Below are 27,633 nucleotides of genomic sequence, written 5' to 3' on the forward strand. Positions count from 1 at the left end.
GTCATGTAGCGTGATCTATTGCAGGTAAAAAAAAAAGTTAATCCGAAAGGATTTCTTAAATCTAAGCTAACGTTGCTTGTGTGAAGCAATTCGCAAAGGACCATGGGCATGCGGATATTTCTTTAATTTAAATGAAAGGATATTAGAGGGCGTCAGCAAATTTATTGACTTTCGACCTTGAAAAGGGAGGCGCGCGAATAATACATCGGCAGCCAGACCTTTCAATTAATTGTTTCGGAGAATCTGGCGATTACTAATATTTTAGAAGGCAACTTCACGAATCATGCAGCAAACCAAAAGTACCGAGATGATGGTGTCCGACGAAAAGAACATTACTTTCGGACGTCAAGGACCCTCGAGAGAGAGAATCATCACAATTATGATATTGGTTGTGGCGACGATTATTTTCATCGTTGGAATCGCTTTGATTGCAATTGCAGCGAACGAAAAGGGAAAAGATGAGGGAACACCTGTTACGAAGGCCGCATTACACAAAGTAGCGAAATGTGATTATTCAGAGGAAGCGAAGCGAGTGGGACTTGGTGAATTCCTCGATAAAGTCAAGTCAACATATTATAGACTCCATCCCTATGAAGTTTACGATGATCCCGATGTCACCTCCGACAGGATCAAAAAGGAATTCGTCGCTTATGATCCGACGCCCTCTGTGATTAAAACCCGAACGGATACTTCCTTGGCTTTGCTAAAGGAAATCAAAGATAAAACTATCAACACACCTGCTTTGAAACCACGAGAAAGAAAAGTTTTGGCCCAAGTCAAGCACTATCTTCAGCATGTTTTCGGTAAGCCCTTTGATGCCAATTACTACGCAGGAGATTGGATGATGGGACCCAACAAACGCTGCTGGCAGGAAATTTGCTACATCGGAAACACAGTCAACAACGGACTGGGGCTTCATTTCAAACCTAGGAGTGTACCAGATATTGAGCTAATAGAGGAGAAACTAAAGACTTACAACGCTAGCATTTTGCAGTACATCGAAAACATGAAGGTGGGAATACGTAGAGGAATGGTTCGAAGTAAAGAAGCATGCGAGGTTGGATTCAAAGCTTTGAGAGCCAAATACATGAAAGTTTACCTAAACAATGAAACAGGTAAGCTATACTCTTTCTGATTTCCGGCTGTATGGCTCTGTCTCGCTTTCCAAAGCGTTATGTGTTAATCATTCACTCTATGAAACTTCACCTTTTTCTAAAACTTTGATCAAATTATGTATCAACAGGAATATTGCAAAGAAGGACCTCTTCGCATCTTATTTTTAAAGGCGATTTACTTCAGAATTTTTAACGATTTTTGAGATAATAGTCAACACTGGCCTATTGCAGGAATGCCCATAGTACAGATAAACGCATACTTCGATCCTTAGACCCAACAAAACACCAAAGAAGCTTAACCCCTAAGAAGATATTTTCGATGAATTACCGGCTATTTCTACTCCTTTACATGTGTGTGGCAGTATTTTATTGAATCCGAAAAATAAAAGAATTGAATGGCTATTCGGAAGATGAAAGCGCCAAAAATGATGCTTAGAGGTTAGGGTTTCCGATTCCAGTTCTCCTATTGCAAGTGAATACTTCACATTCTTTGGCTCCTTAATAGCGCTTTATACTAATGACGTCATGAAGTTTTAGACCCCCTGCGTGACTCAGACAAACAAACTCCACTTCTTTGAGAGCCACAAGGGAAATGGCGAGTAGTTCGCTTATGCCGTCGCTAATTCCGGGGGGTGAAAACTCTAACAAACGCTGTTTGAGTAATACTAGGTCTTAACTTAAGTCGTCCCGGAAATTTGGATCATCCTCCCGAATTTTTGCGATACTTTCCCGGAAGTTTTTAGAATTCCCGGCATATATTCTAAGATTAGCCGTTTATTACTACTTGTGTAACCTTAAATATTACACGTTTTGCATGTTTAGCACTATTTTAACCATGAATAGCGTCTTTACAGTGAAACATTTCGATTTCAATTAACAAAGAAACAAAACATCTTTAAAATGGCCGTATTTTCATTGCATAGCATGCATCGTTCATTTCCTGTAATGAGGTATTAGTTGTGCTAACGTGTACGAGTAAAAGAAGCCTGAAGTGTTCCGTTGACTACGTTGAGTAAAGAGAAGCCCTCTGCCGTATTGTGTATGCCACTACAACAGCGAGATCGACATTCTCTCTTGGGATCCACATTCCGGCACTGTCAGACTCTTGTGTGCCCTTCAACTTCGGCTTGGTACTCCACGCCGTCTTTGGTTACTCGATGACCAACCACCATTACACTTTTCTCACTGGCTTCGGATTATTGCTCACTAGACACACCTGCTTCTTTGCCTTTCGCCCTTTGAGCTCTTTTGCCTCCAATTTGTTATGTCACAGAATCCAACCACTGCAACAAAGGAGCATTTTCTTGATCGTGCAATGTCCCAGTGGCTTTTGGCTCTCAACAGTACAAAGGAATAGCGCCTGGCCTCTGCTTGTAGATTTGTCTCACTCCACTAACTTTAATACCCTTTCCGTACACACGGCAAAAGTCACGCCTATAGATAGATAAATAAGTAAATAAATAAATAAATATATAAACTCACAAACAAAAATAAATGAGTAAATAACAATGCGAGCGGCGATTGTCCACTTAAGGGTGTTCATACGTCTTTAATTCAGTTTTCCTTTAGAGCAATCATTGCAATTATCCCTTTGAGTTTAAGAGTCATTGAGCGTTTTCTTATCATTGCTTTGGTTTATGTCAAAACTTTCATTTATGGTATCATTTTTATCCCCGGGGTATTTCATATCCAAAGTTTGTTAATCCGTTGTTAATTTGTTCACTAAGGGGCCGACCATTTAACTTTTGAGGGGGGGAGGGGGTGGGTGATTTCTGGTCATCAAGATATTTTTTTTCTAGCAGTCTGCTGTGCAGGATATTTTTTTCCGATTTTTTGGTACATTTTTCTGTGACATTTGGGCTGCAAGCAATTTTTTTCTTCCAACAAGCGCTTGCAGGAATTTTTTTTTCAAAATCACCCACCCCCTCTCAAAAGTTAAATGGTAGGCCCCAAATAGGCCTTGTGGAAATTTTCGGCGCCATCTTGACGGGCGGGCAAAGCGGTCAGAATTTACAGTTTTTGTATGGAAATCCGATGTCAAATAACTTTTTCCAAAATTAAATTTTACGTAATTTATGAATCGCAACGTTAAAATACTAAGTAGAAGATTGTATTCACCAAGTTTGAACAATGTAGGTTGGATAGAAGACGCTCAGTTAATTTTTCTAATTTTTCATACATTTTGTATGTAATTTTTTTCTGCGCCGCCCCTTCTAACCTGCAAAAACCGTGATAAGGCCTATTATCAGCAACGTTTTGCAGCATAATTGTTTTTTTTGAGAAGATTTTTTGAGAATTTCATAAGAACTGACGCTGAACTAAATTATAAAATGCGAACTCTTACCAAGAGCCTTTACTCCTATGTATTTGAGGTCCGTTTTTACTGGTTCCATCTTTTAGCGACGAAAGCAGTGTGCTCCCACGCACATTATTTTCCCTGAAACATCCACAATGTTCCTCTAACATGTTTTGCGTTAGCCAGGCGCATATATCCTCGACTTCCCATTTCTCAAATGACTTCCCACCTGATATAAAAAGCGAAAACAGTACTTTTCCTAAGTATTACAACAGTAATACACGTAAAGTTGGAAAGCATTCGGATAACATTAGGATATTTACTTCCAATTGTTTTACTTACATTTTATTGGTCGTGCCATGGTCGCTATAGCCTAAGCTTGCACTTTTCGGCTATAGAATCCAAACTTGTTTCTTAAATGGACTTCACTTATGCTCACAAAGCGAGGAATCAATTAAAATCCGTCGCTAACCATACACGGAACCTTGTTTGATGCGTTTATACCTGAAACGGATCTGGACTTGACTGCTGTGAAGGTTGCACGTGGTTGAATCGAGTGTGGAACCCAACTGTGTGCCCACCCAGTAGGGTATGGGTATTCATCCCCGCCAAAATTCAAACTTGTCGTTCAAACATTCAATTCGTCACTTCAAACATTCAACTCGTCACTTCAAACATTCAATTCGTCACTTCAAACATTCAATTCGTCACTTCAAACATTCAACTCGGCAATTCAAACGTCCAATTCGTCAAATCAAAGATTCAATTCGTCACTTGAAACACTCAATTCGGCAATTCAAACGTCCCATTCGGCAATTCAAAGATTCAAACCTTCCATTCGGCAATTCAAAGATTCAATTTGTCAATCGAGCATTCACTTCGTCATTTCAGACATTCGATTCGTCAATTCCAACATTCAATTCGACAATTCGCCGGTTGAAATATCAATTCTGACATTCACTCTCGACGTTCAAAGTTTCGACATTCACTTTCGACACTTACTTTCGACATTCACTTTCGACATTCACTTTCGACATTCACTTTCGACATTCACTTTCGACATTCACTTTCGACATTCACTTTCGACATTCATTTTCGACATTCACTTTCAACATTCACATTCGACATTCACTTTTGACATTCAAACTCAGCGTCCGTTTGGTCTGGGTACGAGAATGTGTCTCAGGCCTCGCTCGGTCTTTTTTCTTTTTGGCGCGGCGTGACTTAGCTAGGGCCCATCATTTAATCGAAATAAAACTTAGACCGTGGTTTAAGGATGGTAATGGACCATGAGATTCTAATTATAATCATGTTACCTAAGGAAAGATATGTTTAATTTAAATTAGTCTAATTATAATCATGTTACCTAAGGAAAGATATGTTTAATTAAAATTAGCCTGCTTGGCTTTACAGTTTAATTATGGTGAAGAACGCCTACCTGTTTGGGTTGAGCAGATCATAGTTAACCTATAGTCCCCTCTATTAACTATGAGCAGATTGAAGTCTAGTTAGCCCGAGGTTTTAATAAACCTCGCCTAAACTTCGTTTTAATAGCCTGTCCTTAATATTGCTGTTAACTTTCTAATATAAGTTCAATCTCCTTTATTCTTATGGGGGGTGCGTACTGAGAACCGGTTAGTACATGTGCTGACAGTTTGCATAACTTAGAATGACAACTTCTTCATAAGCCTAAAACTACTGACCACTCACTGTACGTCAAAAGTTATTTTGTACGACACAAGTTTATCTACGTATGATGCACGATCCTTCGCAGTAGATAGCGCTATTTATGCAATAGCGAAAATCAGACCTGAAAAAAATCAGGCCTGTACGAGATTCGAACCACTGACCTCTGCGATACTAGTGCAGCGCTCTACCAATTGAGCTAACAAGCCAACTGGGAGCAGGCCGTTAAGTTGACGTAATAAACCCGTGATGATAAATCAGATACAATGAATATATGAAGTTCATATATTTTGAACTGCGGTATTAAATACGTATGACGCACGATCCTTCGCAGTAGATAGCGCTATTTATGCAATAGCGAAAATCAGACCTGAAAAAAATCAGGCCTGTACGGGATTGTTGTGGTTTAAATTTAGCCTTTGTTTGAATGTTCTTTTCCTTTGTTTTGGGGTATGGTAATGTCTGATACTAGGTGTGGAACAATGGGAAATAAAAATTTAACCCATTGACACTTACGTGTAACACGTGCCTACGAAAAGTGATAATTTTGGAGAAACAAGAAATCAAACACGATGCGCAGTAAATTTGTAAAAATCACGTTTTCCAAAAAACAAGCTCCAGGGAAAGAAGACTAATTAAAGAACTTATTTCCAACGAAAAAAGCGATAAGTGCATATTAAGTTTTAACTAAAAATTCAAGATGAAGTTAAAAATCGCAAAATATTTTCGCAAGTGTGCAAATAGGCATGTGGATCATATTTCAAAAGGGAATACGCAAATTTGTCCGTGAGTGGAGAGATCTCAAGTTCCATGGAATCTATCAATAAGAAGCAAGACTAAAATGACCAAGAAATATTTCGGGACGACAAATTTATTCAGACCAGTTTTTCATTTGCTGTTATAAGCGAAAAAAGTACGAATTTCTTTACGTGTACTGAGCCCACGCGGTAAAATTCATCATGCTTAGATCGTTGTTTACTTGCCTTCATGGCCAGAAAATTGCGCAGCGTTATGCTGAAAATTCGGAAAAAATTTCGATTTGACTCAAAATCTTCAATTAATTTAAATTAAACATATCTTTCCTTACAATTAGAATCTCATGGTCCATTACCATCCTTAAACCACGGTCCAGGTTTTATTTCGATTAAATAATGGGCCCTAGGTAAGTCACGCCGCGCCAAACGTAACTCACGAAAAAGACCGAGAGAGGCCTGAGACACATTCTCGTACCCAGACCAAACGGACGCTGAGTTTGAATGTTCAAAGTTTGAATGTAGAAAGTGAATGTCGAAAGTGAATGTCGAAAGTGAATGTCGAATGTGAATGTCGAAAGTGAATGTCGAAAGTGAATGTTGAAAGTGAATGTCGAAAGTGAATGTCGAAAGTGGATGTCGAAAGTGAATGTCGAAACGGAATGTCGAAACTTTGACTGAACGCCGAGAGTGAATGTTCAAAGTTTGAATGTCGAAAGTGAATGTCGAAACTTTGAACGTCGAGAGTGAATGGTAGAATTGATATTTCAACCGGCGAATTGTCGAATTGAATGTTGGAATTGACGAATCGAATGTCTGAAATGACGAAGTGAATGCTCGATTGACAAATTGAATCTTTGAATTGCCGAATGGGACGTTTGAATTGCCGAATTGAGTGTTTCAAGTGACGAATTGAATCTTTGATTTGACGAATTGGACGTTTGAATTGCCGAGTTGAATGTTTGAAGTGACGAATTGAATGTTTAAAGTGACGAATTGAATGTCTGAAGTGACGAATTGAATGTTTGAAGTGACGAATTGAATGTTTGAACAACAAGTTTGAATTTTGGCGGGGATGGATACCCATACGGCGCTGCACTCGCTGTTTGAATGTTTTCATTTACAGAAGATTTCATGCCAAACTTACCGCGTTTAACGTAAATAAAAACGTGAAATAAAATTTCCTTCGATGTCCCGATTTTTTTCTGCAATGTCCCGGAATTATCGCGTGTTTCCTGGTAAAATTTCTAAGTGTCCCAATTCTCGGAGAAATCTTCAGATTCCCGGAACAATTTTGGCTTTGTCCAGAAACACTGTTTGTTAGAGTTGTCACCCCCCGTGCTAATTACAGTTATTTGGTGTATTCTGCGCTCTTCAACACATGAGCTTTCCATTTTTGAAGGTCGTATGCGGCAGAGCAAGGGGCACGGGGGGCAATAGCCCCATCCTTAACAAAAATTTTGGGGGCACTCAGCTCCCCCGCGTTTTGGTGCCTAAACATCGTTAGGGTTAGGGTTGGGCCAGTTTATATTCAATCTCGTGAACTTTTCAGAGATCCTTTTATCCGCATCGCGCTTGGCGAAATAATATGTTGTAAAACTTCTTTAAGCAGATCCAACCTGAGTACGAGAAGCTTATCAAATGCAGTAGTTCCCCATTGAACTAGATGAGTCAATCTTGTCTGTGGAAACCCGATCAAATGCTAAGCTGAAAGATTTGAGACTGTCGGAAAAAAATAAAAGTAGATCAAGAAATCGAATACGGACACACTTGAAACTGTAAAGATTTCAAAGGGGTTAACTTGTGCCAACGAACAACGCAAAGTGTATTTCGGAAAGTTAAGTAGGGGATTTGAGTAGGGGTAAGCGCATGGCTGGTTGAAAGATGATAGGCCCCCCCTCCCCTCAACGTTTCAAATGCCCCACCCGTGAAGGTTAAATGACAGCTCGGGAGGATCTACATCTAGTAGATCCGTAATCTTAACTTTCAAGATAACGCCATTCCTGCTCAGACAAGTAATATTAATCCTACCGAATCATATTTCAAGCTCTGAGCTGACGAAATGTTTCCAACCTATATTTTGGTACGGTCTGGGATGAAGAGAATTTTACGAAGCCTTAGGATGTCATCAAATATCAGAACCATAGTGCAGAATATCCTCATTGATTTATCCTGAAAGAAAAATTTTTGTTTTTAATCACTTTTTCAGACCTCTTGTGTAGTTAAAAACTGCGATTTTGTCAGTGTTTGATGCAAAAATTAACACAATTCACGAATAGGACACTTTATCCGATCAAGGAAAGTAAAGATTGGCTAGCTAACCCTCTACAATATGGCGGACACATTTTAAAGACAAGTACTGAGGTTTCCGCTCCAGAAATACCCAAGCAAACGATTGCGTGACTTTTCTGGGCGAGGCCCGTAATGATTATCTCCTAATTCATCTTGATAGCTCATCTTGTTAAACTTGTTCTCACGGAGAAAATTTAAATTAGTGCTTTTGTCTTTTCAAACAAGGAGTAAATGTATGATTTAAAAGATTCCTCGCTATTGATTACTTGATCTGGATCCTGCAATTTGAAACCCCCATGCAGATTTTAACGCATCTTTTTCCTTCCAGGTATACTACAAGAATCGTTCGTTCAACCTCTGTTAGATGTTGATTACTATAGAGGTATCACAGAAGAGACTGATGACCAGTGGAAGGCGAACCACAATGGGAAGAACGTCAGTGTCTCTGTAAAAGGTTACTTGGTGAACTACTTGGGGAAACCGCTAATTCGATTGTTGAGGTTAGGTGATACATGTTGCACTGTCAGTCATCTGCACTCGAGACGTGGTTTTTCATATAATAATAATAATAATAATAATAATAATAATTTAATATTTATATTGCGCAAATTAACATGTGGATACGATCAAATTCGCATCACGACACTTTTCTGCGGACTTTGGCCCGACTGCATCAGCAGTTTACAAACAATCGAAGGAAACTTATTTGAAGATGCCAACATCCGGTTATTATATAAACTGCTATCCACCACAGTTGAGATCTTATCAAAACATAGAGTAGAGTGTGCTAAACTTAGCTTGACATTAGTTTCACACTAGAGCTCTGGGCAAGGGCTTTCATTCCAGTCTGTTGTTTACTTGTGCGAGAAAATGAACACTGATTCAACAATGCCAATGCCAATGCTAATGCCAATGCCAATGCCCATGCCTCCCGGTTAGCTTACTTGGTTAAGCGCCAGACTGTTGTGCGGGAGGTCGAGGGCTCGAGCCCCGGCCAGACCAACACGCTCAGGGTCTTAAAATAATTGAGAAGAATATGCTACCTTTCTATAACATCGATCAAGAAATGGTTAGATATTCTAGTCTTCTCGGATAGGAACGAATAAATGGAGGTCCCGTCTCCTGCATCTATTAATTAGTTAATTTTTTTAGGCAGGGAACGTTAAAGAACCCACTTCACGAGATCACTTTGATGTGGTATGGCCTGGTTTATACCGGGAATTGGGTGAAGGGGGCATCTGTTATATTCGCCTTTATTTGGTTGTAAACTGCTTAGCAGTCTGGTAAAGTCCCCCGTAAAGTGTTGTAAAGCGCCATGAGTTTAAGATATGAGCGCTATGTAAATACAAGTTATTATTATTATTATTATTATTATTATTATTATTATTATTATTATTATAATGTATTACTCGTCTTTAGATACGTCAAGGATGAACATATTCGCCACTGCGTCCCAGGTAACGTCTCCAGCGGTTGGGCCACTCTACCACTCAAGCATATTTGGGTTGATGGTAAAGAGAACGCATCATCGTCAACAGACCGGCACCTGCCCACTGGTGAACCTCTAAATGGATCGCTGGCTTACACCAGCATCTTGTCGTATTTCACAACGAACGATATGACCCCGACGGAGGTTACAAAGCTCGGGAAAAAGCTGCTCGATCTCTATTATCCAATGGTAAGTCGTAAATTATTTTTTAAACAGCGACTGAGCTTTCTTCCGCTGGCTTCGTTCCAGCATATTTGTTCGGCTGTTCATCATTTTAATGAAAACGTCTTATACGTAAAAGCCTACCCTTATATATTTAAAGTGATTTATCGAAGGCTGGTTAGCCATGAAGTTCCCTTCACAGACGTTTTTATTTTTTTTCAATGATATGCACTTTTCCCTCCCCCATCCCATCTAAGTTCGGGGAGAAGTTCTTTGTAGATGAAGGCTTTGCAATATCCTGAAACGGCTAACATCCCAGAACGGCTGCAAGGTAGGTTAGATGGTATTGAATAAATTTACTTTTCGATTAAAAGGTTGGTTGAGACAAAGCCTTTTCTTTCCATCCACAGGTTCTAGAAATTGCAAGGAAAGTAACTGAAAAAACCAATAACGATACCGCGAAACAGGAGTTTAAAAAACTGATAAATGATCCATCTAAGTTTAGATTCAACACGAAACCAATCCCTAAGAATGAATCGGATGAACAAGCAGAGGAGAAATGCAGTAATATCGAGGGAGCTAAAGAGCATTGCCCTACACGCTGGGCTGCCGTGCAGGCATGGATGGCTGAAATAAGAAAGGTAGGTTTCGAAGTAATTTGCCAGGTGTGCTTGGGGTTATGAGGCCAAAGACGGAAGCAGAAACACACCCTCATCAATAAAGTTCCGGAAGAGAAAAAGTGATATAAAAATAAGCTTATCGTATTGCTTTACAACTGAGCTGTTAGCAAATTTTCTCCAGCTTAGGCTTATCATCCTCTCTATTTTCAGGTCATAAGTTTACTTGCACCAAAGACTGTAACCATGTTCCATTTTACTGGAGATAAGGCAACCACGCCTATCTGTCCAATCGACGTCCAGCCCAACTTGAATCCAGCCGTGTCATTCCAGAGCTATCATAGCAGCGACTCTAATTGTTCAAAAAGTGCAAAATTCAAAATTCCATTTTTCTCCTTGTTCCCAACGTACGAAGAATGGAGTGTCGATGCTCATGAAGCCATGCCAGGGCATCATTTGCAGGTTTAGAATTTTCTTCGGTTTCTACGTAAATTATATTATTTGTAAAACTATCTTAGCTCCGAGTACTGTTCAATTCTAATGAGGAAGTTTTTGCTTCGATAGAGACAATGCACAGAGTTTGTCACGGAGATCCTTTAAGCTATCGAAAAAATTTATTTTGCAATTGCTACATTTTGAAATTCGGCGCTGCTAGTTTTGAGAGGTTATTTTTTCTAATCAGAAATATATTTCAATCAGTGCAAGACAAATTAGCTTTCAAAATAGACTTTTAATTGACTTTTATCCTCGAGAAAAGTGGTATGTCTACTCGAACGAGATGTTAGCCGAGCTCATCTAAATCAGATGAGTTCCTTATCTAATTTTTTACAGGTACAAGGACACTTGGAGCATTTCCTTGACAACTGTGGTGGTGCAATTTCCTGGCTTGATGGTCTGACCTCTTACACAGGCTTCAAAGAGGGATGGGCTATATACGCTGAGTATCCGCTGATTGGGAGAGATACAGACACATACGCCGACGAGCCCATGCAGAAATATGGAATGTTGAAGTGGCTGGTAAGGAAACATTAACAAGGGGAGTGGACACATATAGTTCTATTGCTTTATATCAAATTCAGTCCTTCTGATATGGTTACGTAAAACATTTGAATTTGAGTTTCTGGACTCAGGCTTAAATCTTTCTTCTTTTGCTATGATTTATTGTCCTTATCATACCATAATCATTACATTTTCAATGTTTAAGGTGTGGCGATCTATCCGATTGATCGTGGATCCCGGTTTGAACCATTTTGGTATGAAAAGAGATGAGGTCATCGACTATTTCAAACACTATGCCTGGGATAATTCTTCTTTCCCCCTGAGTGAGGTAAAAAGAAACATTGTGGACAGCCAATAAGTTTGTCTGAGCAAAATTCATTTAGAATCTTTTTAAACCATTTTCTTTAAAAACCTAGATAGCTGCAACTGTCGTTTTTACCAGTTTCATAATTGTTGTAATGAAGATTTTAATTCTAAATGTCCGCATCAGGCTGTCCGGTACGAAAGTATTCCTGGACAGGCCACTCCTTACATGGTTGGACAAGGGAAGATTCTTGAGGCCAGAGAATATGCAGAGAAAGAACTGGGAGATAAATTCGATCTGCGAGACTTTCATTACCAGGTAAGAACGGAAATTAATTTTAACAGTAATTAAAACTTGTTTAGTGGATACTGAGATCAATTAAGAGGCGCAGGACATCAACGGATGACTCTAATATATGTCAGGTGACAATTTAACAACATGACAAGCAACAATTTTTCTCAAATTGAGAATATCATAGTAATAGGACCAAAGCATCTAGGTCTCTTTTTACAATCCTTGTTACCCTATACATATATCTTATTAACCAAGCGCGAGGGCCGTACTGGGAGAATATCGGCCCAAGGTCTTGACAGTACGGACCGAGCGCAGCGAGGTCCGTACAAAAAAGACCGAGGGCCGATATTCTTCCAGTGCGGTCCCGAGCAAGCTTGGTTAATAAGAGATTTATTATATGACTGAAGTTCAAAGGCACACAAGTGCGGTATCATTCGGGACCATTCGGGACAGTGCCCGGTCCAATACTGAGAGAATATTGACCGGCAATAGAGCATTTTGATTGGTTGATTTTAGTTATTGGCCCTCTGACTGCCCGAGTCGTGTAATAATTCCTCTTACTGACTTGATCAAAGGATGCCATTTAAAGCCTTTTCTAACGCTCAAGCGTTTAATCAAATTATTGCAACCCTTTTCTCTAGATTCTTTCACAAGGATCTTCACCTCTTGGTTACATGATGGATCACGTGAAAGATTATGTGGCCTGTGTCAAAGATCAGGCCAAAGAAGGTTGTGACGTTATCATGAACCCGCCAAAGAAAAGTGAAGCAAAGAAAATAGCCAAGGCACAAGGTCGCTGGTCAAAGATGATTAAGCCTGTCATATATTACAGATGAGCTATCGATGAATTTTTGTTTTTGTTTGATGCGAACATGCTTAAGCTTTCTAAACAAGTCAGTCTTCATATTAAGGAACGTTTTGTTCCCAATTATTCGAGCTAATTGGGTATTGAGTCGGTGGGTATACAAACTGCTTAAAAACAGCTCAAAGTACAGTATTCTACGCAATTAAATTGTCCTTTGTAATCGAAATTGTGGGTTGAAATCAATAAACAAACTGAATTTAAATGCAATGTTTTTTTCGGGATTTAAACTCGATCTGCTCGTCATCCACTGCACGAAAACGATATTTAAACTTGGAGTTATTGTACACCTGGCACGGGGATAGTTACACCTCAAAAGACAAATCTCTTTAACTTCGAGCTCTTCGATCCCATGATTTTCTTTTTCGTGATGTAAGTCAAGATCACTTGCTGCTAATAGACCTTTTACATGCCACGCGGGGCCTGGTCAGTGGAGGTATGCGTCCGCCAACTTGAAACAGGAAAAGGTGAAGCTAGTGGGCCATGGTTAACCACTGTTGTGTTCCTCTCTGCTATTCGAAGTCATCAAGGGAAAAAGAACTATCTTTCCATCGCTTTCTAAAATGCGAGTCCAAAAAGAAGAAACGGAAAGTAAAAATACGTTGTGATGAAGGGGAATTGTTCACTATAACCGACCACACTCGAGTGTGTTCACTTCATTTTACGGCTGATGATTACTGCACAACACTTGGTGAACTTAAAGTTCTCAAGGACGATGCTGTACCCTCAGTATTTCCCTCGAAAACACCAGTCAATCGGCGATTGTCAAGGACAAGTTCATGCGGAATAGGGAAAGACGAGGAGAAAACCCTCTGCAGTCATTGCCAGGAGAAGGATCGTGAGATTAAGCGTTTGACGGAATTACTTAAAAAAAATGATGATGAAATAAAGGTTTTGAAATCCAACTTTTTATCAGTAAAATCAAGGATCGATAGTATGGCGTTTTCCTTTAAACGATTTGAACTGGAGTGACGATGACATTCACTTTTACTCCGGCTTTCGAAATGCATCCAGCTATAGAGAATTTATGACTTTTGTTTTGTGTCACGCTGAAAACATGAGTTACTGGAACCAGAATCTTCATGGGAACCTACCTGATATCTTAGACATGGAGCGATAGCATTTTCCTTTCATGACACAACATTCAGCTTCATGAAATGTGATAAAAAAACCGTGTACATAATCTTCCACAAAGAACGCCTGAGCCCTCTGATCTGACATTTTTCCTTGATAAACTTCCCTAAACAGTTTTGGGTTAAAGTTTTACATGTTTCTTCCGTGTTAGCTGTCATTTTTGGCTTCAGAGCAAAGGACAACACGATTGCACATTAATACTTAGCCATGTGTCATATTTAAGATGGCGGACGCATACCTCCAGTGACCATGCCCTGCGCGGCATGTAAAAGGTCTATTCCCAACAGGGTTTCTTCGCCCGCAAGAAAGCTTGGAGCGATAGCAAAACGTTGCGACGTCATTATTAGTGCCAGAACCCTCCAGACCTCTCGCCAGCTCGCTTCGCTCGACGCCTCAAATTATCTTGTGAGCAAAGAAACATTAGTGCCTTGGCACTGTCCTCAAATTATCTTGTGGGCAAAGAAACATTAGTACCTTGGCACTGTCCTTTAGAGATCTACTCCATAAACTCCAAAGACGTCAGGCTTTCGATGAAAAGTATTCGCTCATTCGTCAGAATGGTTTGCGTAGCCGATTAACGTTAGGTAGGCTAAATGAAACTTTGCGTCCGTTTAAAGGGTATAAAGCAGCCATCAAGAAACTTAGAGAAACACATTTCAGGATGACTTGAAATTTAAGCATGCATGAATGTTCTGAAGAGCTCGAGCTACCGCATACCCTATCGCCTTACCTGCTAAACAATTACTATGTATCCATAATTTCTTTGGACCATTTTTTACACTTATTATTATTTTTTTTTACAGAATGACCTTGACAAATAGCCCGTTAAATAGTGTTGACCACATTTGCGTGTCTTGCTGACATTTAGCGACAGGCAGTCTTTAAAATCCAGACGACATCCATCATGATGACGTAAAAGTTAATTAAACTAACCAGGTGAAAGCTAATTTGAATAATAATTCAATTTTCCTTGAGTCCTAATAATCATTATTTGAACCTTGGTGGAAAGAACTCTCTAGTGCTACTTAGTGTGTGCTAGGCAATCCATTTTTATCATTTACTGCGTCATCAAATGCCTTCAGCTCCCTGTTTATCTCTTTAAAATTTTTCTCAGACGTTGCGCTCAACCGTTTATTAGAGAGATTAAGCACCACGTATTTTTTTCCCGCGAACGGCAGAGAGGGTCACGTGACCTGACATTTTCCGCGTTTGCCGTTTGCCGGCCGCCGTTTCTACTCGAGGAGGACATATTTCCCGTTTGGAGGGAACGCGAAAACGTGAGTATTTGCAGCCCATTTTTACCCACTATTTCTACATTTTGATCGCTTTCTTTTATAGCTAAGCTTCGTTTATCATCTTACTTCTATATGAACTGCTTGTAAAGCTAATAGAGTTCAAATTCAAGCGGAAAATGCATTACTTCTTTGTATCCACTATTTCTAGTCGCAGTGAATGGCGACGGAGAACATTTGTTCTGCCGTGACGTCGGGAAGCTTAAACAGACGAACATGGCGGACGGAACGGCAAACGACAAACGGCTAGCCGACGTTCAGCGTTCACCGTTTTCGTGGTGCTTAATCTAACTATTAGCTTAAATCCTACGTTACATCAGCTTGCCATCCGCTAGGCAAAACCATCCAGCCGTCGCAACGCTAAATACAGTTCGGATACCGTAACCCTATCGCTCATATTGTGACTAGTTATTGCTTGCTTGACAGATAAGTTCCTATTTTTGTGAGGAATATGTCATTGTGACAGATCCCCTCGTAGTCTTAACCCGCACTTCAACTTTTCTGATTTTTGCCCGTTTTGACTGATTTTCCGATTACTGTATTTTCTGCGTGGAGTACTTCGTTGTCAGTTCTTCTATAATTGTTTAGTTTTGACTCATTATTCTGTGATCCTTAGGTGGGTCTTGTGTACAAGGGTGACGTACACTGTAGCTTTATGTTTGAGTTGTTTTGCCGCTCGAACAATATAACTTCCGTCGACGGTTATTTTTAGGCTTGTCTACTTACCGCGGCTAAGACCAACAACAGAGTTTTGTAAAAAAAATATCACGTATCTATATGATTCTTCAAGTATCATTAGTGATTCAGTGTAGAGGTTTACCTTCCATGGCATAAAGATTTTCTTTCCAAGGTCCCTCAGTCCATAACCCAAATATGCTTACCGATAGAATGCCTCAAGGCATGCATTTGAAAAACGATATCAGTAAAAGCAGAAGTAGCTGTAGTTACTGGTTGCGGAAGTTAGGCTATATAGAGATGAAAAAAAAAAAAAAAAAACCGGGAAAGCACAAAAGAAGATTCTTGGTGCCTCTTCATAGTGCAGGTTGCTTTGAAGCTAACTTTCCCGACGATAGGTGGTAACCCTTTTCATCACCTTTTAGATTATGCAAATAATAATTCAAAATTTCTAGCCAGAATCAATTGTAACTTTGTTATTATGTCATCTTAGAGCCCGGCACACAATTACTGGTTTCTAGGGGAGTGGCTTGTTGAAAAGGGCGACTGTTAATTTAGTCTTCTTCACTTCAACTGATTCCGTTCAAAACTTGTTCAGAGCTTAGCATCATGGAGCTGAATAAAAGTTCAGAAATTATCATTTCGGACCAAAGAGACATCAGATTCGAAGGCAAAGATTCTAAAATTAGAATCGTTTCACTAGTGGCACTGGCTGTCGGAGTAATCTTTCTCGTGGTGGGAATTGTACTGATCGTAATTGCAGTAAAAGAGAAGGATGAGAAAACGCACGATCCAAACATCGAGAAACGAGAGAATTCTCTGACAAGTGGATGCGACGAATCAGAGGAAGCTAAACGAATTGGTCTCCACGAATTCCTTCATCGAGTTAAGGCAACATATTATGAACTTCATCCTTACGAAATGTATTACGACCCAGACGTAAAAGCTGAGAAAGTCAAGGCAAATTATGTTGCTTACGATCCAACACCAGCTGTCATCAAAACTCGTACGGATAAGTCTTTGGCTTTGCTGAAAGAAATCAAGGAGAAAAAGGTCAATGAAGACGCGTTAAAATCCCGAGAAAGGAAGGCGCTTGCTCAAGTGAAGCATTATCTGCAGCATACATTCGGTCAACCATACGATGTAAATTATTACGCTGGAGATTGGATGATGGGACCGAATTTGTTCTGCTGGCAGGCAATCTGCTATCATGGGTACGCCGTCTATGGAGGTCTGGGTACATACCACAAACCTAACAATGCATCCGACGTTGAACTGATTGAAAAGAAGCTCAAAACTCACAAAGCTGGCATTTTACAGTATATCGAGAACATGAAGATGGGAGTTCGCAGAGGAATGGTCAGAAGTGTAGAGGAGTGCAAAGCTGGTATAGACTCCATCGAATTGGCATATTCGGATGTTTCTCTACACAACGCGACAGGTATGGAGTTCAAATATTTAAACAGGTTTTCATATGTTCTCTTAGCCTTTCTTTTTCTTAAGTATTTTAAATGCTAAGAGAATAGATCCTTAAAAGTATTGAGGAAAAAAATTTTTGAAATAAGAGCTTTTTTAAGCATGGAAATCAACGAGGCAAATTCTTATTCCTTCAACGAAAAGAGACTGTATCAGTAATAAGAACGTGCTAGATAAGTGGACTAATTTTAGGATATAAAGTGTTGAAACCGCCCATCCCACAGGTGGTTTTGTGGAAAGTTTCGTTACGCGTGCACTTGGCAAACCGATCAAGGCCAAGATATCGCGAACCGCGATGGAGCAACAAATTGCTAACTAATTGCCAAAATCTTAATTTCGTTGTTTTTTACCAAAAGAAAGTGACAGCTTTATGAATACTTCATAAGAAGCTTCTAACAGGAGAGAATACCTCATCCTCTTCTAAGTTTAAGTAAACAAACCAAGAAAATTAATTGAAAAAGCATTTGACGGCCCATTCAAGTAAAAGAGTGAATTCGTAAAATCCGTTCGTTTAATACGTTTATCACTAAATACTAATGTGGACAACTATTACATGGAGACATGTGTTCAAACACGTCTCGACCGCCTTTGTTTTGTTTTTCTCATGGACACAAACTAATCGATTCTGCAAAGGCAGAATTTTCGTCAGGTGGCGTCAAGTTAGAAAAATCAACAAAAGAGCAATTACATGCAAAAGCACTTCACGTACGAATGCACCTCCATGAAATTTGGCTCCACAGAATATTCTATCGTTTGAAACAGTCCAGTACATTCCAGAGTGAATCACTAGTCAAGCGTTTAATTCTTACAAAACTAATGCATGCGACATCTTCTGCACCGAGTTCATAGGGAACTAAAGGCGACCGCAACGAGGACGTGGCAAAACAATGGCTCAGCGCGTGCGTTTTGAAACTTTCTACATTTCTTGGCTTTCCTCTGCAAAATAGCAACGTGAAATGACCAAATTTTGCTTGGTCGACAACGGAAATCCGGACGGCAAATTATTTAAGTTTCCACTTGAAACTCAACGCGACTCATCTGCTCACAAACCTTGTGCTAAAGTTAAGGTGTGGTGCCGTAAGATACGATCCAACCATTCGCGAAATTCTAGCTAAAAATATAAATTTGGTTTTTTAATAAACGTCTTCCCAAGTGTTGCTGTCTGACTACTTATTGTCCTTAATATAACATAAATTGACAGCAAAGGCATCAGTCAATAGCAACATGTACTCGAACAGTAGTGTTAACATTCCGATACCTACCGTTCATGCCTCCTTCGTGTCCTAATCGAGCTATACTCTAGAGAAAGAATTATAGGTTCCAATTCATTTTTTGAAGGCGTGCTGAAAGCGTGGTTCGCTCAACCCCTGCTGGATCCATTATATTACAGTGATATTACAAAAGAGACCAACAAGAAATGGAAGGAAGCACACAAAGGAAAGAATGTCAGCGAAACTGTGAAGGAATATTTGGTGAAATATCTAGGGGAGCCACTTGAACAGATGTTGAGGTACTATAGCCGCAAGGGTAGCTCTTCACAGTAGTGTGTCGCTAGAATCCAGTGCATATGCTAGTTAACCCTAAATCCTAGTCCTAAGGTTAAAACGTACAACACATTTCAAGAGAGCTCTAGAAAGTTCCCTTAACGCTTTCCTTTGTCTGTTAAGCCCAGCCTCTTAAAGTTTGACTAATACCTTTGCAGTGAGTTGCATTGCCTTACAACAATTCGCTCGGGAATGAGTAGAGGCCTAACATCAAGTCTGCTCAACTAAAGAAAAACAGGGTAACTGCTGAAGAGCGGAATCCTCGTGAGATAACAAGTCGCTCTAGGTGTTCTGGATTTGCATTTGATTGTATGGTTGAGAAAGTTGTCTGGACCAATAGTAAAGTTGAATAGTTGCTATAGCCATCCTTAGTCATTTAATGATCAGAGCTGAGAGAATTTGAAATACTTTCGCAATTTCTTTGTCTCAGATACATTGAGGAGGAACACTCACGTCATTGTGTTCCGAGCAATGTGTCCAGCGGCTTAGCTTCCCTTCCCCTGAAATATGTGTGGATCGATGGTAAAGAGAACAAGTCCTGGCCAACGGAACCAAACCTACCCACTGGTGAACCGCTGGATGGAAAGCTGGCCTATTCTCAAATCATGTCGTTTTTCACAACAAACAAAATGACGCCCATGGAGGTTCATGAACTGGGTAAAAAACAGCTCGATATTCTCTATCCCACGGTGAGTTGTTTATACGCTCAGCTCAGCTCAGCCCCTTTCCTCCTGCCTGGCTATTAGTACAAAATAACCGTACCCTCACCATTTTCAGACTGACATGTGCAATGAGTGGAAGGGCGAGTACTCAGTATTCCAAATGGGTGTTTGCTTTTGGAAATTAGATCATCACAAAAATGTTTTAAAACATTAAGGATGTGTTAGTCCATTTATCTATTTATTTATTTATTTATTTATTTATCAATTCCTTTGTTATTTCGTCTCTTAATTAGGTCATTCACCTATCATTCCTTTATGTTTTATTTCTTTTTCCATCAAAATTGAAATGTGTAGGTGGTTGACGTTGCAAAAGAAATCACTGGAGAGGAAGACAACCAAACCGCTGTGAAGAAGCTCAGAGAAATTCTGAACTCATCTGAGATTTATTTCAACTCGGAACCAATCCCTAAAAACGAGTCTGATAAAGAAGCACACAGAAAATGCAGTGACACAGAAGGAGCTAAGAAATATTGCCCTAAACGTTGGGCTGCCATTCAGCTGTGGTTTGCTCAAGCAAGGAAGGTAAGTCTCCTTCCGTAACTATTAGAATAAAAACAGATCAGAGTAAATCATTTTGCGGGTGGCGATTGATAAAGGCTTCGTCGTAGTTCCTTCTTCATTCGCCAGTCTGTAGTCAGCGTGTCACCTAAAAAAACTTCAGTGTACTTTAAAAGTAAGTCATCAGACATGTAGCAAATCAGTTCTTAAGTCAGTCAGTCTCTCCGCAGAAGGCTAATTAGTCTATCAATTAGTAAGTGCGGTCTGTCGTTTAGTCAGTTTGTATACATCAGTCAATCATTCCATTATCCTATCAGTTAGTTAGTCAAATGAATAAAGGCTGATAGTTTCGAAAGAAACTGTTTGGGGCTGCGTCGGTGGGGGTAACGAAATAATTTGGATATAATAACAAAGTTGAAATGGTAAATTGGCCACCGTAACGATTACAAAAGCTGACGTTTCGAGCGTTAGCCCTTCGTCGGAGCGAATAGAGGAATTGTGGGTTGTGCGTGGTTTTAAAGGTGGAAAATGGAGCTACGTTATTGGTGGGAACATGGCAACGAGAAAAACAAGAATAAATTAGTGGAATGAAGAGCGTTCGTTGATACCTGTGGGATTTAGAAGTTATTTAGTCAGTCAGTCTGCAAGTCAGTCAGTCAGGTCAGTCTGTAAGTCAGTCAGCTAGTCACTTAGCAGTAACTCAGTCATTAAGTCAGTCTGTTAGTAACCACTCAGTCAGTCATTAAGTCATTCGATCAGTCCGTAAGTCAATCTGTCAGTCATTGAGTCATAAAGGGGGCATGTTTCTAAAGATGCTGTGGCGCTGCTTCAGTGGGGGAGTTTACCAAGACGATTTGGTGTTGGAGTTTCATAGCCGACGTTTCGAGTATTGGTCTTCGTCAGTCAGAGCAGTAAGTAAGTGCGACAGGGTACGTCAGTCTAGCGCAATCAATGCAATTGGTTAATAAAAAAACTGTTTTATATTTCGTACCATATTGATTAAATTAAGGCGATGAGCTTCATGGAGCCTAAGACCATTCCACTCTTCTACTTCAATGGAAACAAAGCTACCACACCCACTTGTCCAGTTGATTTATATCCGGATCTGAACCCATCCAGTGCAGCTCAGAGCTATTACCCTAGCACTCCAGATTGCACCAGAAGTGCAAAGTACAGAATTCCGTTTTTCCTGGAAAACCTGGGTCCACGGTACAGTGAATGGAGCGTCAATGCACACGAGGCGAGGCCTGGTCATCACACACAGGTAAATGCAAGCTTCATAGAATTGATTGGTTGATCTTTTGAAATGATGTACCCAAATCAGCATCAGAAGTCAAGCAGCTTTAGTCAGACTGTTTTAGTGTTACTTATCGACCCTTCCTTCGACCTTTTCGTATTCAGGATGGGACTTTTCTCTTTCATACTGCATTCATTTCAACCAGAAGAAAAGCTATTGAACAAGCTGATATATTTGTTTATCTCTAACTTTTTGAAAAATCTTAAATTTATCTGAAGTCGAACAGTTTTCACCCATCTTGGTACACATATGATTAGATAGACTATTAACACGAGCGATTAGATCACACATTTTGGTGCCACAGTTTAAAATTATACCAGAACTTGACAGTGCGGTAGATAAAGAATTCAAGCTTATCAAGATTAAAAATACTTCCTAAAAAAAACATCGAACAGAAAATAAGGAAGGTGGATCTTTAATTCTGAAACCTCTTAGATTAAACGACAGGAATCGTTTTATTCTCTGCTGATATTTCTCAATTCTTTATGTAATTTGTGAGCAACCATTATGCGTTGGAAATGACGTCCGCTCTCTCGCTCCAAAGGTTCAGGGTAACATAGAACATTTCCAGGACAGTTGCGGTGGTGTCATAAGCTGGCTTGATAGTGTCACCTACTACACTGCGTTTACGGAGGGGTGGGCGTTGTACGCTGAGAATCCGCTGATCGCTCAAGATACGGACACGTACGAGAACGAACCACTCCAGAAGTATGGCATGCTTAAGTGGCAGGTAAGAAAGTACAGCCTTTTGATCCAGTTGGAACATCTAGAAATAAAGGAGGACTTCACACATCGTACTTCGATTTCAGCAACTCTATCTTTCTGTCCCATTCAGTCTCACTAGATAATTCAGTTGCTGTGCTCCATCACGATACATCCTCTGCTTATATAGCTTCTCTTCTGCCCAATTTCACTGCACTTTTCAATTAATGCAAATTTTAGGTGTGGAGAGCTCTTCGGCTGATTGTGGACACTGGTTTACACTATGTTGGATTGTCTCGCGACAAAGCCCTGGAATACTTCAGTAAATATGCATGGGACGACACGGACGTAGCAAAGAAAGAGGTACACCAAAGCATCAGTTTTCGTCCTATTGTTGTTGGCTAATTATGATTTTAGTGATTTGCTGGTATTCATTCATACTCTGAATTCAACTGGTCAAACTTTGAATTCAAATCATCTAACGTTTTGGGGGGTTCTAGCAAGCGCTATGAATTTCCGGCTTCTGACTGTCCTGTATAACTGCTTTCAAAGTATTATTTGACATGCTAAAGATAACCCCCAGTAACTGATTAGTTTGCAGGAAAAGTTTTACATTCCTTGACGGGGAAGCGAATCCAGAGGGTGAGGTGACTTTCCTAAGAAAACGAAGTCGAACCCAAACCAGGGCCTTTAAGTCCGAAGTTAGTGCACTTACCACAAGACCAAGTAATCTTCCAATTTAAAGCTTAAAGCATATAACAAACTGGCAACAGCTCCAGCTAAGATCATTTTCACGGCCGTGGTACACCAAATGAGATAGATATCACGGTTGAAAAATCCCTCCACCTACTCAGTCCCCCACGGTCCGCTAATACTCCTTCCAAATCGAATTCACTCGGAACCAGTTACTCTCTTTTTTATCTTATTGACCCTTCTATGACCTTATTAGGTGACTCGGTACCAGAGCGACCCAGGACAAGCGACCGCTTACATGATCGGTCAGTTGGAGATTACACGACTTAGGAACTATTGCAAAGATGAGCTGAGAGATAATTTCAGCCTGCGTGATTTTCATTATCAGGTGATTTCTCTGCCTTCTTCCTGTCTCTTATGACTCAAATATATCTTTAGCAAATGAAATATTCCGCTAACATTAAAAAGGAGCAAAATGCTACGCACTGCAAAGCTTTCGGACCCTCACCCAAGTTATTTAGTTGCACTATCGAGTAGAACTTCGAACTGCATTTTAGGCCTTTGGGTCTTTTGTTACAAGGCGGAGGGGTTACCTTACGGAGAAGATGGTGGCTTATCGGGTGGGTTCTTAAACTCGGATGAAACCTGAGTGTCTCTTTCTGCTTAATGAACAATATCTCTTCGTCAAAGGGATCGAAATCTTCATTTCATATTTTTAGGTATTGTCCCAGGGATCATCTCCCCTAGCTTACTTATCTGATCACGTGAAAAAGTATGTGGCCTGTGTCAAGGACAAAGGAAAGGAAGGCTGTGACGTCCTCCTTAATCCACCAAAGAAAAGCACGGACAAGTTAAAGGATAACGAACAGTCAGGATTCTACTGGGAAAAAACACTTCGAACCTATCCGCATTACATATAGTGTACTACTGTTTGCTCCCAGGATTTTTTATGATTTCGAGCAAGTAACGGATTAACCGATTGATAACTTTTAATTCCGGCGGATAATCAGTTAGGGCATTTTTTTTCTTTTGAGAGCTTTTGAGCCTCTGCCAAATTATTGTTAAAAGCCAAGCAAAACGGCTTGAAAAATAACATTTTGATCTAAGTTTAGTGACAAAGAGGTCAAAGAACCCTCACATAGCAGCTCTTAGTAGATCTTTGCCCTGTGCAATGATTTTTGTAACCGCTATCTTTTATTTTGTAACACAAAAGAAAATAAAACATGATACGAATGACAGCCTATGTTGAAGTCCTAAATATAATAACTTTCCTACATGTAGTAAACTCCTAAATGTAACTGAGCCTCCAATGCAATAGTTAAACCGACAACTGTTGCACCAGAGAATCCTCCGACCAAAATTCATGGCCTATTGCGGGCTCGCTTGCTGAATTTAATCAGGGTTTTTTTCTTTTTTCGCTTGAGATGTAGACCGAGAAGCATTGGCTACAAACCTTCATACTGATGTGCTTTTCCCATCAAACTGACAGATCTCAAATCAATAGAACGCTGACCAATCCGGCCATCTTGACCGAAAAGGCTTGGTCAAGAGATTTTATATTTTCGGCAAGTCACTTGATTTTTTCAGGAGAAAAATGCGTTTTCTTTTCAGTAATCATGAATAACGGAAAATAGTTTCTTTGTTTCACGTATCACGACTGGCATATCGTTTACAGTTCACAGCTTTTAACTTTTTACAATCACGAGTTACGGCAAATAAAAACAGCCGATCACGTTTCATGGAAAACCCCCACATTTACATCAGAGATGGAGACGAGACGGACGAGACGAAATTATTTGTCTGACCATTTACTAATGTAGATTTTTTAAAAAAAAGCTGCTACTAGTTTTTGAAGAATCATAACATGAAAACTGAAAATTCTTAACCTTGGGCTCCCAAAAGGAATTTATGAAAAGACAAATCCGAATTTGCGGAAGCATTGTAGCAGTTGTAAACGAACGATGTAGTTAATTTAATATTACCACAATTGTTGTTTACCCATTCAGACTAGAAAAAAAATTTTTTTTAATTAATTAATTAATTTGATTTTATAAATTTTTACAGTAGTCGACGGTACGCTAGTACTGTAACACAAAACATTACTTACAATACTTACTTGCACTAAGAACAATACACTATATCACTTACGGCTAATTACATACATTACTTACGCTATTTATAATACTGGTTACTTACACCATAATTGTTATTATTATTTCGCAATTACACATGATATGAACAAACAAAAAAAACACACGAAGAGGTTTTTTGACAATATTTGTATTTAACTTCCTTAAATTAAATTTTCAAGTTTCCATCGCATTTTTATCTTATTTATAAATTGTAACTTATTAAGATTTTTCTCATTATTTTTACAACTATATATGTACCTTTTTGTCAATAGGATAAGCAAATCCAGTCAGTGTCGGGGGTTATCGCTAATAGCAGGAGGGAGTAATTCTGAAGTAAAATTTGGTCAACAAAGAAAACTTACGTGGGTGTTATTCAAAGTATTGAACCACGATAGGATTTCTTTATAGAATTAAAAACTCATGGGCACTTCAAGAAGGTGTGTTCTAATGAATCAGGACTTTTACATTGAAAGCGTAAGTCATCATTTCTGATTTTGAATTGCTTGAGTTCCTTATTAGTGACTAATATTCAGTGGAAAGCCTTCTAACCAAATTCTCTTAACTTTTTGTCACTCGTCATTTAGTAAGTTTTGTGTAAGTACTCTTTCCAACTAGCGTCAAAGTCCACAAAACGTCTCGACCATCTTTCAACAGGGGTAGGGTCCGGTCCTAACCTTTTCCTGAAGTAGTTTGTAGTGATCTTTACATCTACATTTAGTTAAAGAGATAACTTTGTTTTTAGACAGATAAAAAAATATCTCATTCCTTTAGTATACTTCTGTTTGTTACAGCAGTTGCCTGTGCTTTTCCCTCCAAATAATTAGGGATCGCAGCAATAAGTTGAAAATATTTTAAATAGTTTAGTTCAACATTATATTTCCTTTGAAAATTTTCTAGAGATAAGAACTTACTGTCTTTATTCAATAAATCCTGTACGAAATGAATTCCTTTTTCAAACAAATATTTCCAGAAAATAGATTTGCTCTCTATGGTAATTCCTTTATTGTTCCAAAGAATAAATTCACTATTGTAAACATCAGGATAACCACTGCGTAATTCCTTGAAATAGTTTAACATTTTGCTGGAAAAAAGGGGCATTTTCCTGTCAAAGTACTTAGAGTTGTAGTAACATTTCAATAGGAAAGATAATCCTCCATATTTATTAAAATAACTATTAGGAATAGCTTGCCAGGCTGAACCTGCCTAACCAGCTCAAGCGTAGTGATTTTTACCACAGTGTGGACAGTTGGGAAGTTCACACCACCATGAGAGAATAACTGATATATTGCTGCTCTTTTTACTTTATCTTTTTTATTTTTCCACAAGAACTTGAAAATTCTATCTTGCACTGTTTTAATAACCGCTTCAGGAATACTAAGCATTGAGGCCGCATAAACTATCTTGGATATGCCTAGGGCCTTAACTAACATTGTGCGACCATTCAAAGTTAAGTCTCTCGTTTGCCACACTGATTTAACTTGAGACTGGAACAATCTACGATGAATGAAAGAACTGAGGCAGAAACTGTTTCCAAATAGAATTTACATAAACTTCAACATTTCCTATATTCAGGAATACAACTCGTTAATCGACAGCAGATAAAGGCGTTTTCTTTGTATTTTCTTCTCAATATATAGGAAGTTGTATTTTAATTGATTAAAATTTTGCGCGTGGAATTTTGTGCACGGCTGGCCAGACTGATCCACTCGCACATGCCCAACGTATGACACAGACCTATCCCACATAAATGTTAGTAATGCTAAAACCATAACGGCTAAAACAGTAAATCTCATGTTGAATCAAAGCAAGTTTTAGCGTACTTTTGGACAATGTATGCGACGAAATCGCAAAAAGCGGTAGAAGACAGTCAAAACAAACAAAAAAATGTAAACGACTCTCTTGTGTGTTTATTGTGTTATAAACACAGCTGGCTCTCTTTCTCGATTCTCAAAATTAACAAATCATTCTTGATTCTTATTAGGGCGAAATCTGTTTGCTTCAGTAATAAATCCTTCACTTGTGACTAAGCCAAAAGTAAAATCTATCCTAACTCGAAGTCGTTTACCGTCGTTTCTTCCAATTTTGGCTAATTCCCTCGCTCTGAAATTATCATTCACACTCAATAGAATATAATTTGAACTGATACTGTCTATTTGAGGAAGAATACCTTCCCTATCCTCGCCAATTCCGTTCAAAACATCAGGAACATCGACGAAGTTCTTCAGCTGCTTATAAATACCGCTGACTAACATGCGTGTTGATCGTTATGCAAGTTGTGAGAACATCGTCCCTAGGCTCCAGACCCCGCCAATTTCCCCCTTCTCCCTCCCCCACCCGAACTGGCCTTAAATTTCCTTAAATAAACTCTTCGACGGGCAGCGCCAAGGATTTTTAATTAAAATGAAGGCTAGAAAATAAACTAACTGGAGCTCTGCTTTTAGGCTTGGCTAAATCTATATATTAATGATGCTATTTAATTATTTGAAGCCTAGTTTCAACTCTAGTCTCCCTTTTGCGGAATCTTCCACTGCGTTAGGATTAGGGACTTTAAGCAAACCACGACGGCTACGGCAACGAGAACGTGGAAAAACAATAGATCT

At 39.3% G+C, this 27,633-nt stretch overlaps 2 protein-coding genes and 1 long non-coding RNA gene across 5 annotated transcripts; 2 read left to right on the plus strand and 1 right to left on the minus strand.

Moving 5' to 3' along the window:
- Window positions 1–48: 48 nt before the first annotated feature.
- Window positions 49–13,078, plus strand: LOC111321738 (uncharacterized). Its single transcript, XM_022924704.2, has 9 exons — window positions 49–1,115; window positions 8,470–8,641; window positions 9,561–9,819; window positions 10,203–10,433; window positions 10,623–10,871; window positions 11,241–11,426; window positions 11,614–11,736; window positions 11,899–12,030; window positions 12,648–13,078. The coding sequence occupies exons 1-9, from the start codon at window positions 284–286 to the stop codon at window positions 12,840–12,842; spliced, it is 2,379 nt and encodes a 792-aa protein (XP_022780439.2). The 5' UTR covers window positions 49–283; the 3' UTR covers window positions 12,843–13,078.
- Window positions 1,872–4,570, minus strand: LOC148732048 (uncharacterized). Its single transcript, XR_016000542.1, has 3 exons — window positions 3,754–4,570; window positions 3,460–3,640; window positions 1,872–2,549 (listed from the first exon to the last, which is right to left on the minus strand). It is a non-coding gene; the product is annotated as an uncharacterized LOC148732048 (long non-coding RNA).
- Window positions 13,079–14,443: 1,365 nt separating the features above from the next.
- On the plus strand, window positions 14,444–24,139 carry LOC111321725 (uncharacterized). 3 transcript variants are annotated; one of them, XM_022924688.2, is made up of 11 exons: window positions 14,444–14,586; window positions 14,806–14,938; window positions 16,463–17,410; window positions 18,784–18,955; window positions 19,420–19,678; window positions 20,006–20,233; window positions 21,219–21,473; window positions 22,051–22,236; window positions 22,449–22,571; window positions 23,158–23,289; window positions 23,621–24,139. In XM_022924688.2, exons 3-11 carry the CDS (start codon window positions 16,579–16,581, stop codon window positions 23,819–23,821), a joined length of 2,388 nt encoding a protein of 795 aa, XP_022780423.2. In that variant the 5' UTR covers window positions 14,444–14,586; window positions 14,806–14,938; window positions 16,463–16,578; the 3' UTR covers window positions 23,822–24,139. The 3 variants fall into 3 exon arrangements, with proteins under 3 accessions (XP_022780423.2, XP_022780424.2, XP_088614588.1); XM_022924689.2 differs by lacking the exons at window positions 14,444–14,586; window positions 14,806–14,938 and adding exons at window positions 14,968–15,279; window positions 15,446–15,572; XM_088758462.1 differs by lacking the exons at window positions 14,444–14,586; window positions 14,806–14,938 and adding an exon at window positions 14,968–15,279 and having other exon boundaries at window positions 15,446–17,410.
- The last annotated feature ends 3,494 nt before the right edge of the window (window positions 24,140–27,633 follow it).

The sequence above is a fragment of the Stylophora pistillata genome, chromosome 4 (genome assembly GCF_964205215.1).
Source record: "Stylophora pistillata chromosome 4, jaStyPist1.2, whole genome shotgun sequence".
Taxonomy (NCBI): Eukaryota; Metazoa; Cnidaria; class Anthozoa; order Scleractinia; family Pocilloporidae; genus Stylophora; species Stylophora pistillata.

What these genes read in the sequence shown, in the direction of transcription:
- LOC111321738 (XM_022924704.2), top strand. Translation starts at nt 284, where the DNA reads ATGCAGCAAACCAAAAGTACCGAGATGATGGTGTCCGACGAAAAGAAC. An exon ending in TCGATCTCTATTATCCAATG is followed by an intron (nt 9,820 to 10,202) that starts GTAAGTCGTAAA and finishes TTCCATCCACAG; the next exon opens with GTTCTAGAAATTGCAAGGAA. An exon ending in GGATGGCTGAAATAAGAAAG is followed by an intron (nt 10,434 to 10,622) that starts GTAGGTTTCGAA and finishes CTCTATTTTCAG; the next exon opens with GTCATAAGTTTACTTGCACC.
- LOC111321725 (XM_022924688.2), top strand. Translation starts at nt 16,579, where the DNA reads ATGGAGCTGAATAAAAGTTCAGAAATTATCATTTCGGACCAAAGAGAC. An exon ending in CCACTTGAACAGATGTTGAG is followed by an intron (nt 18,956 to 19,419) that starts GTACTATAGCCG and finishes TCTTTGTCTCAG; the next exon opens with ATACATTGAGGAGGAACACT. An exon ending in GGTTTGCTCAAGCAAGGAAG is followed by an intron (nt 20,234 to 21,218) that starts GTAAGTCTCCTT and finishes GATTAAATTAAG; the next exon opens with GCGATGAGCTTCATGGAGCC.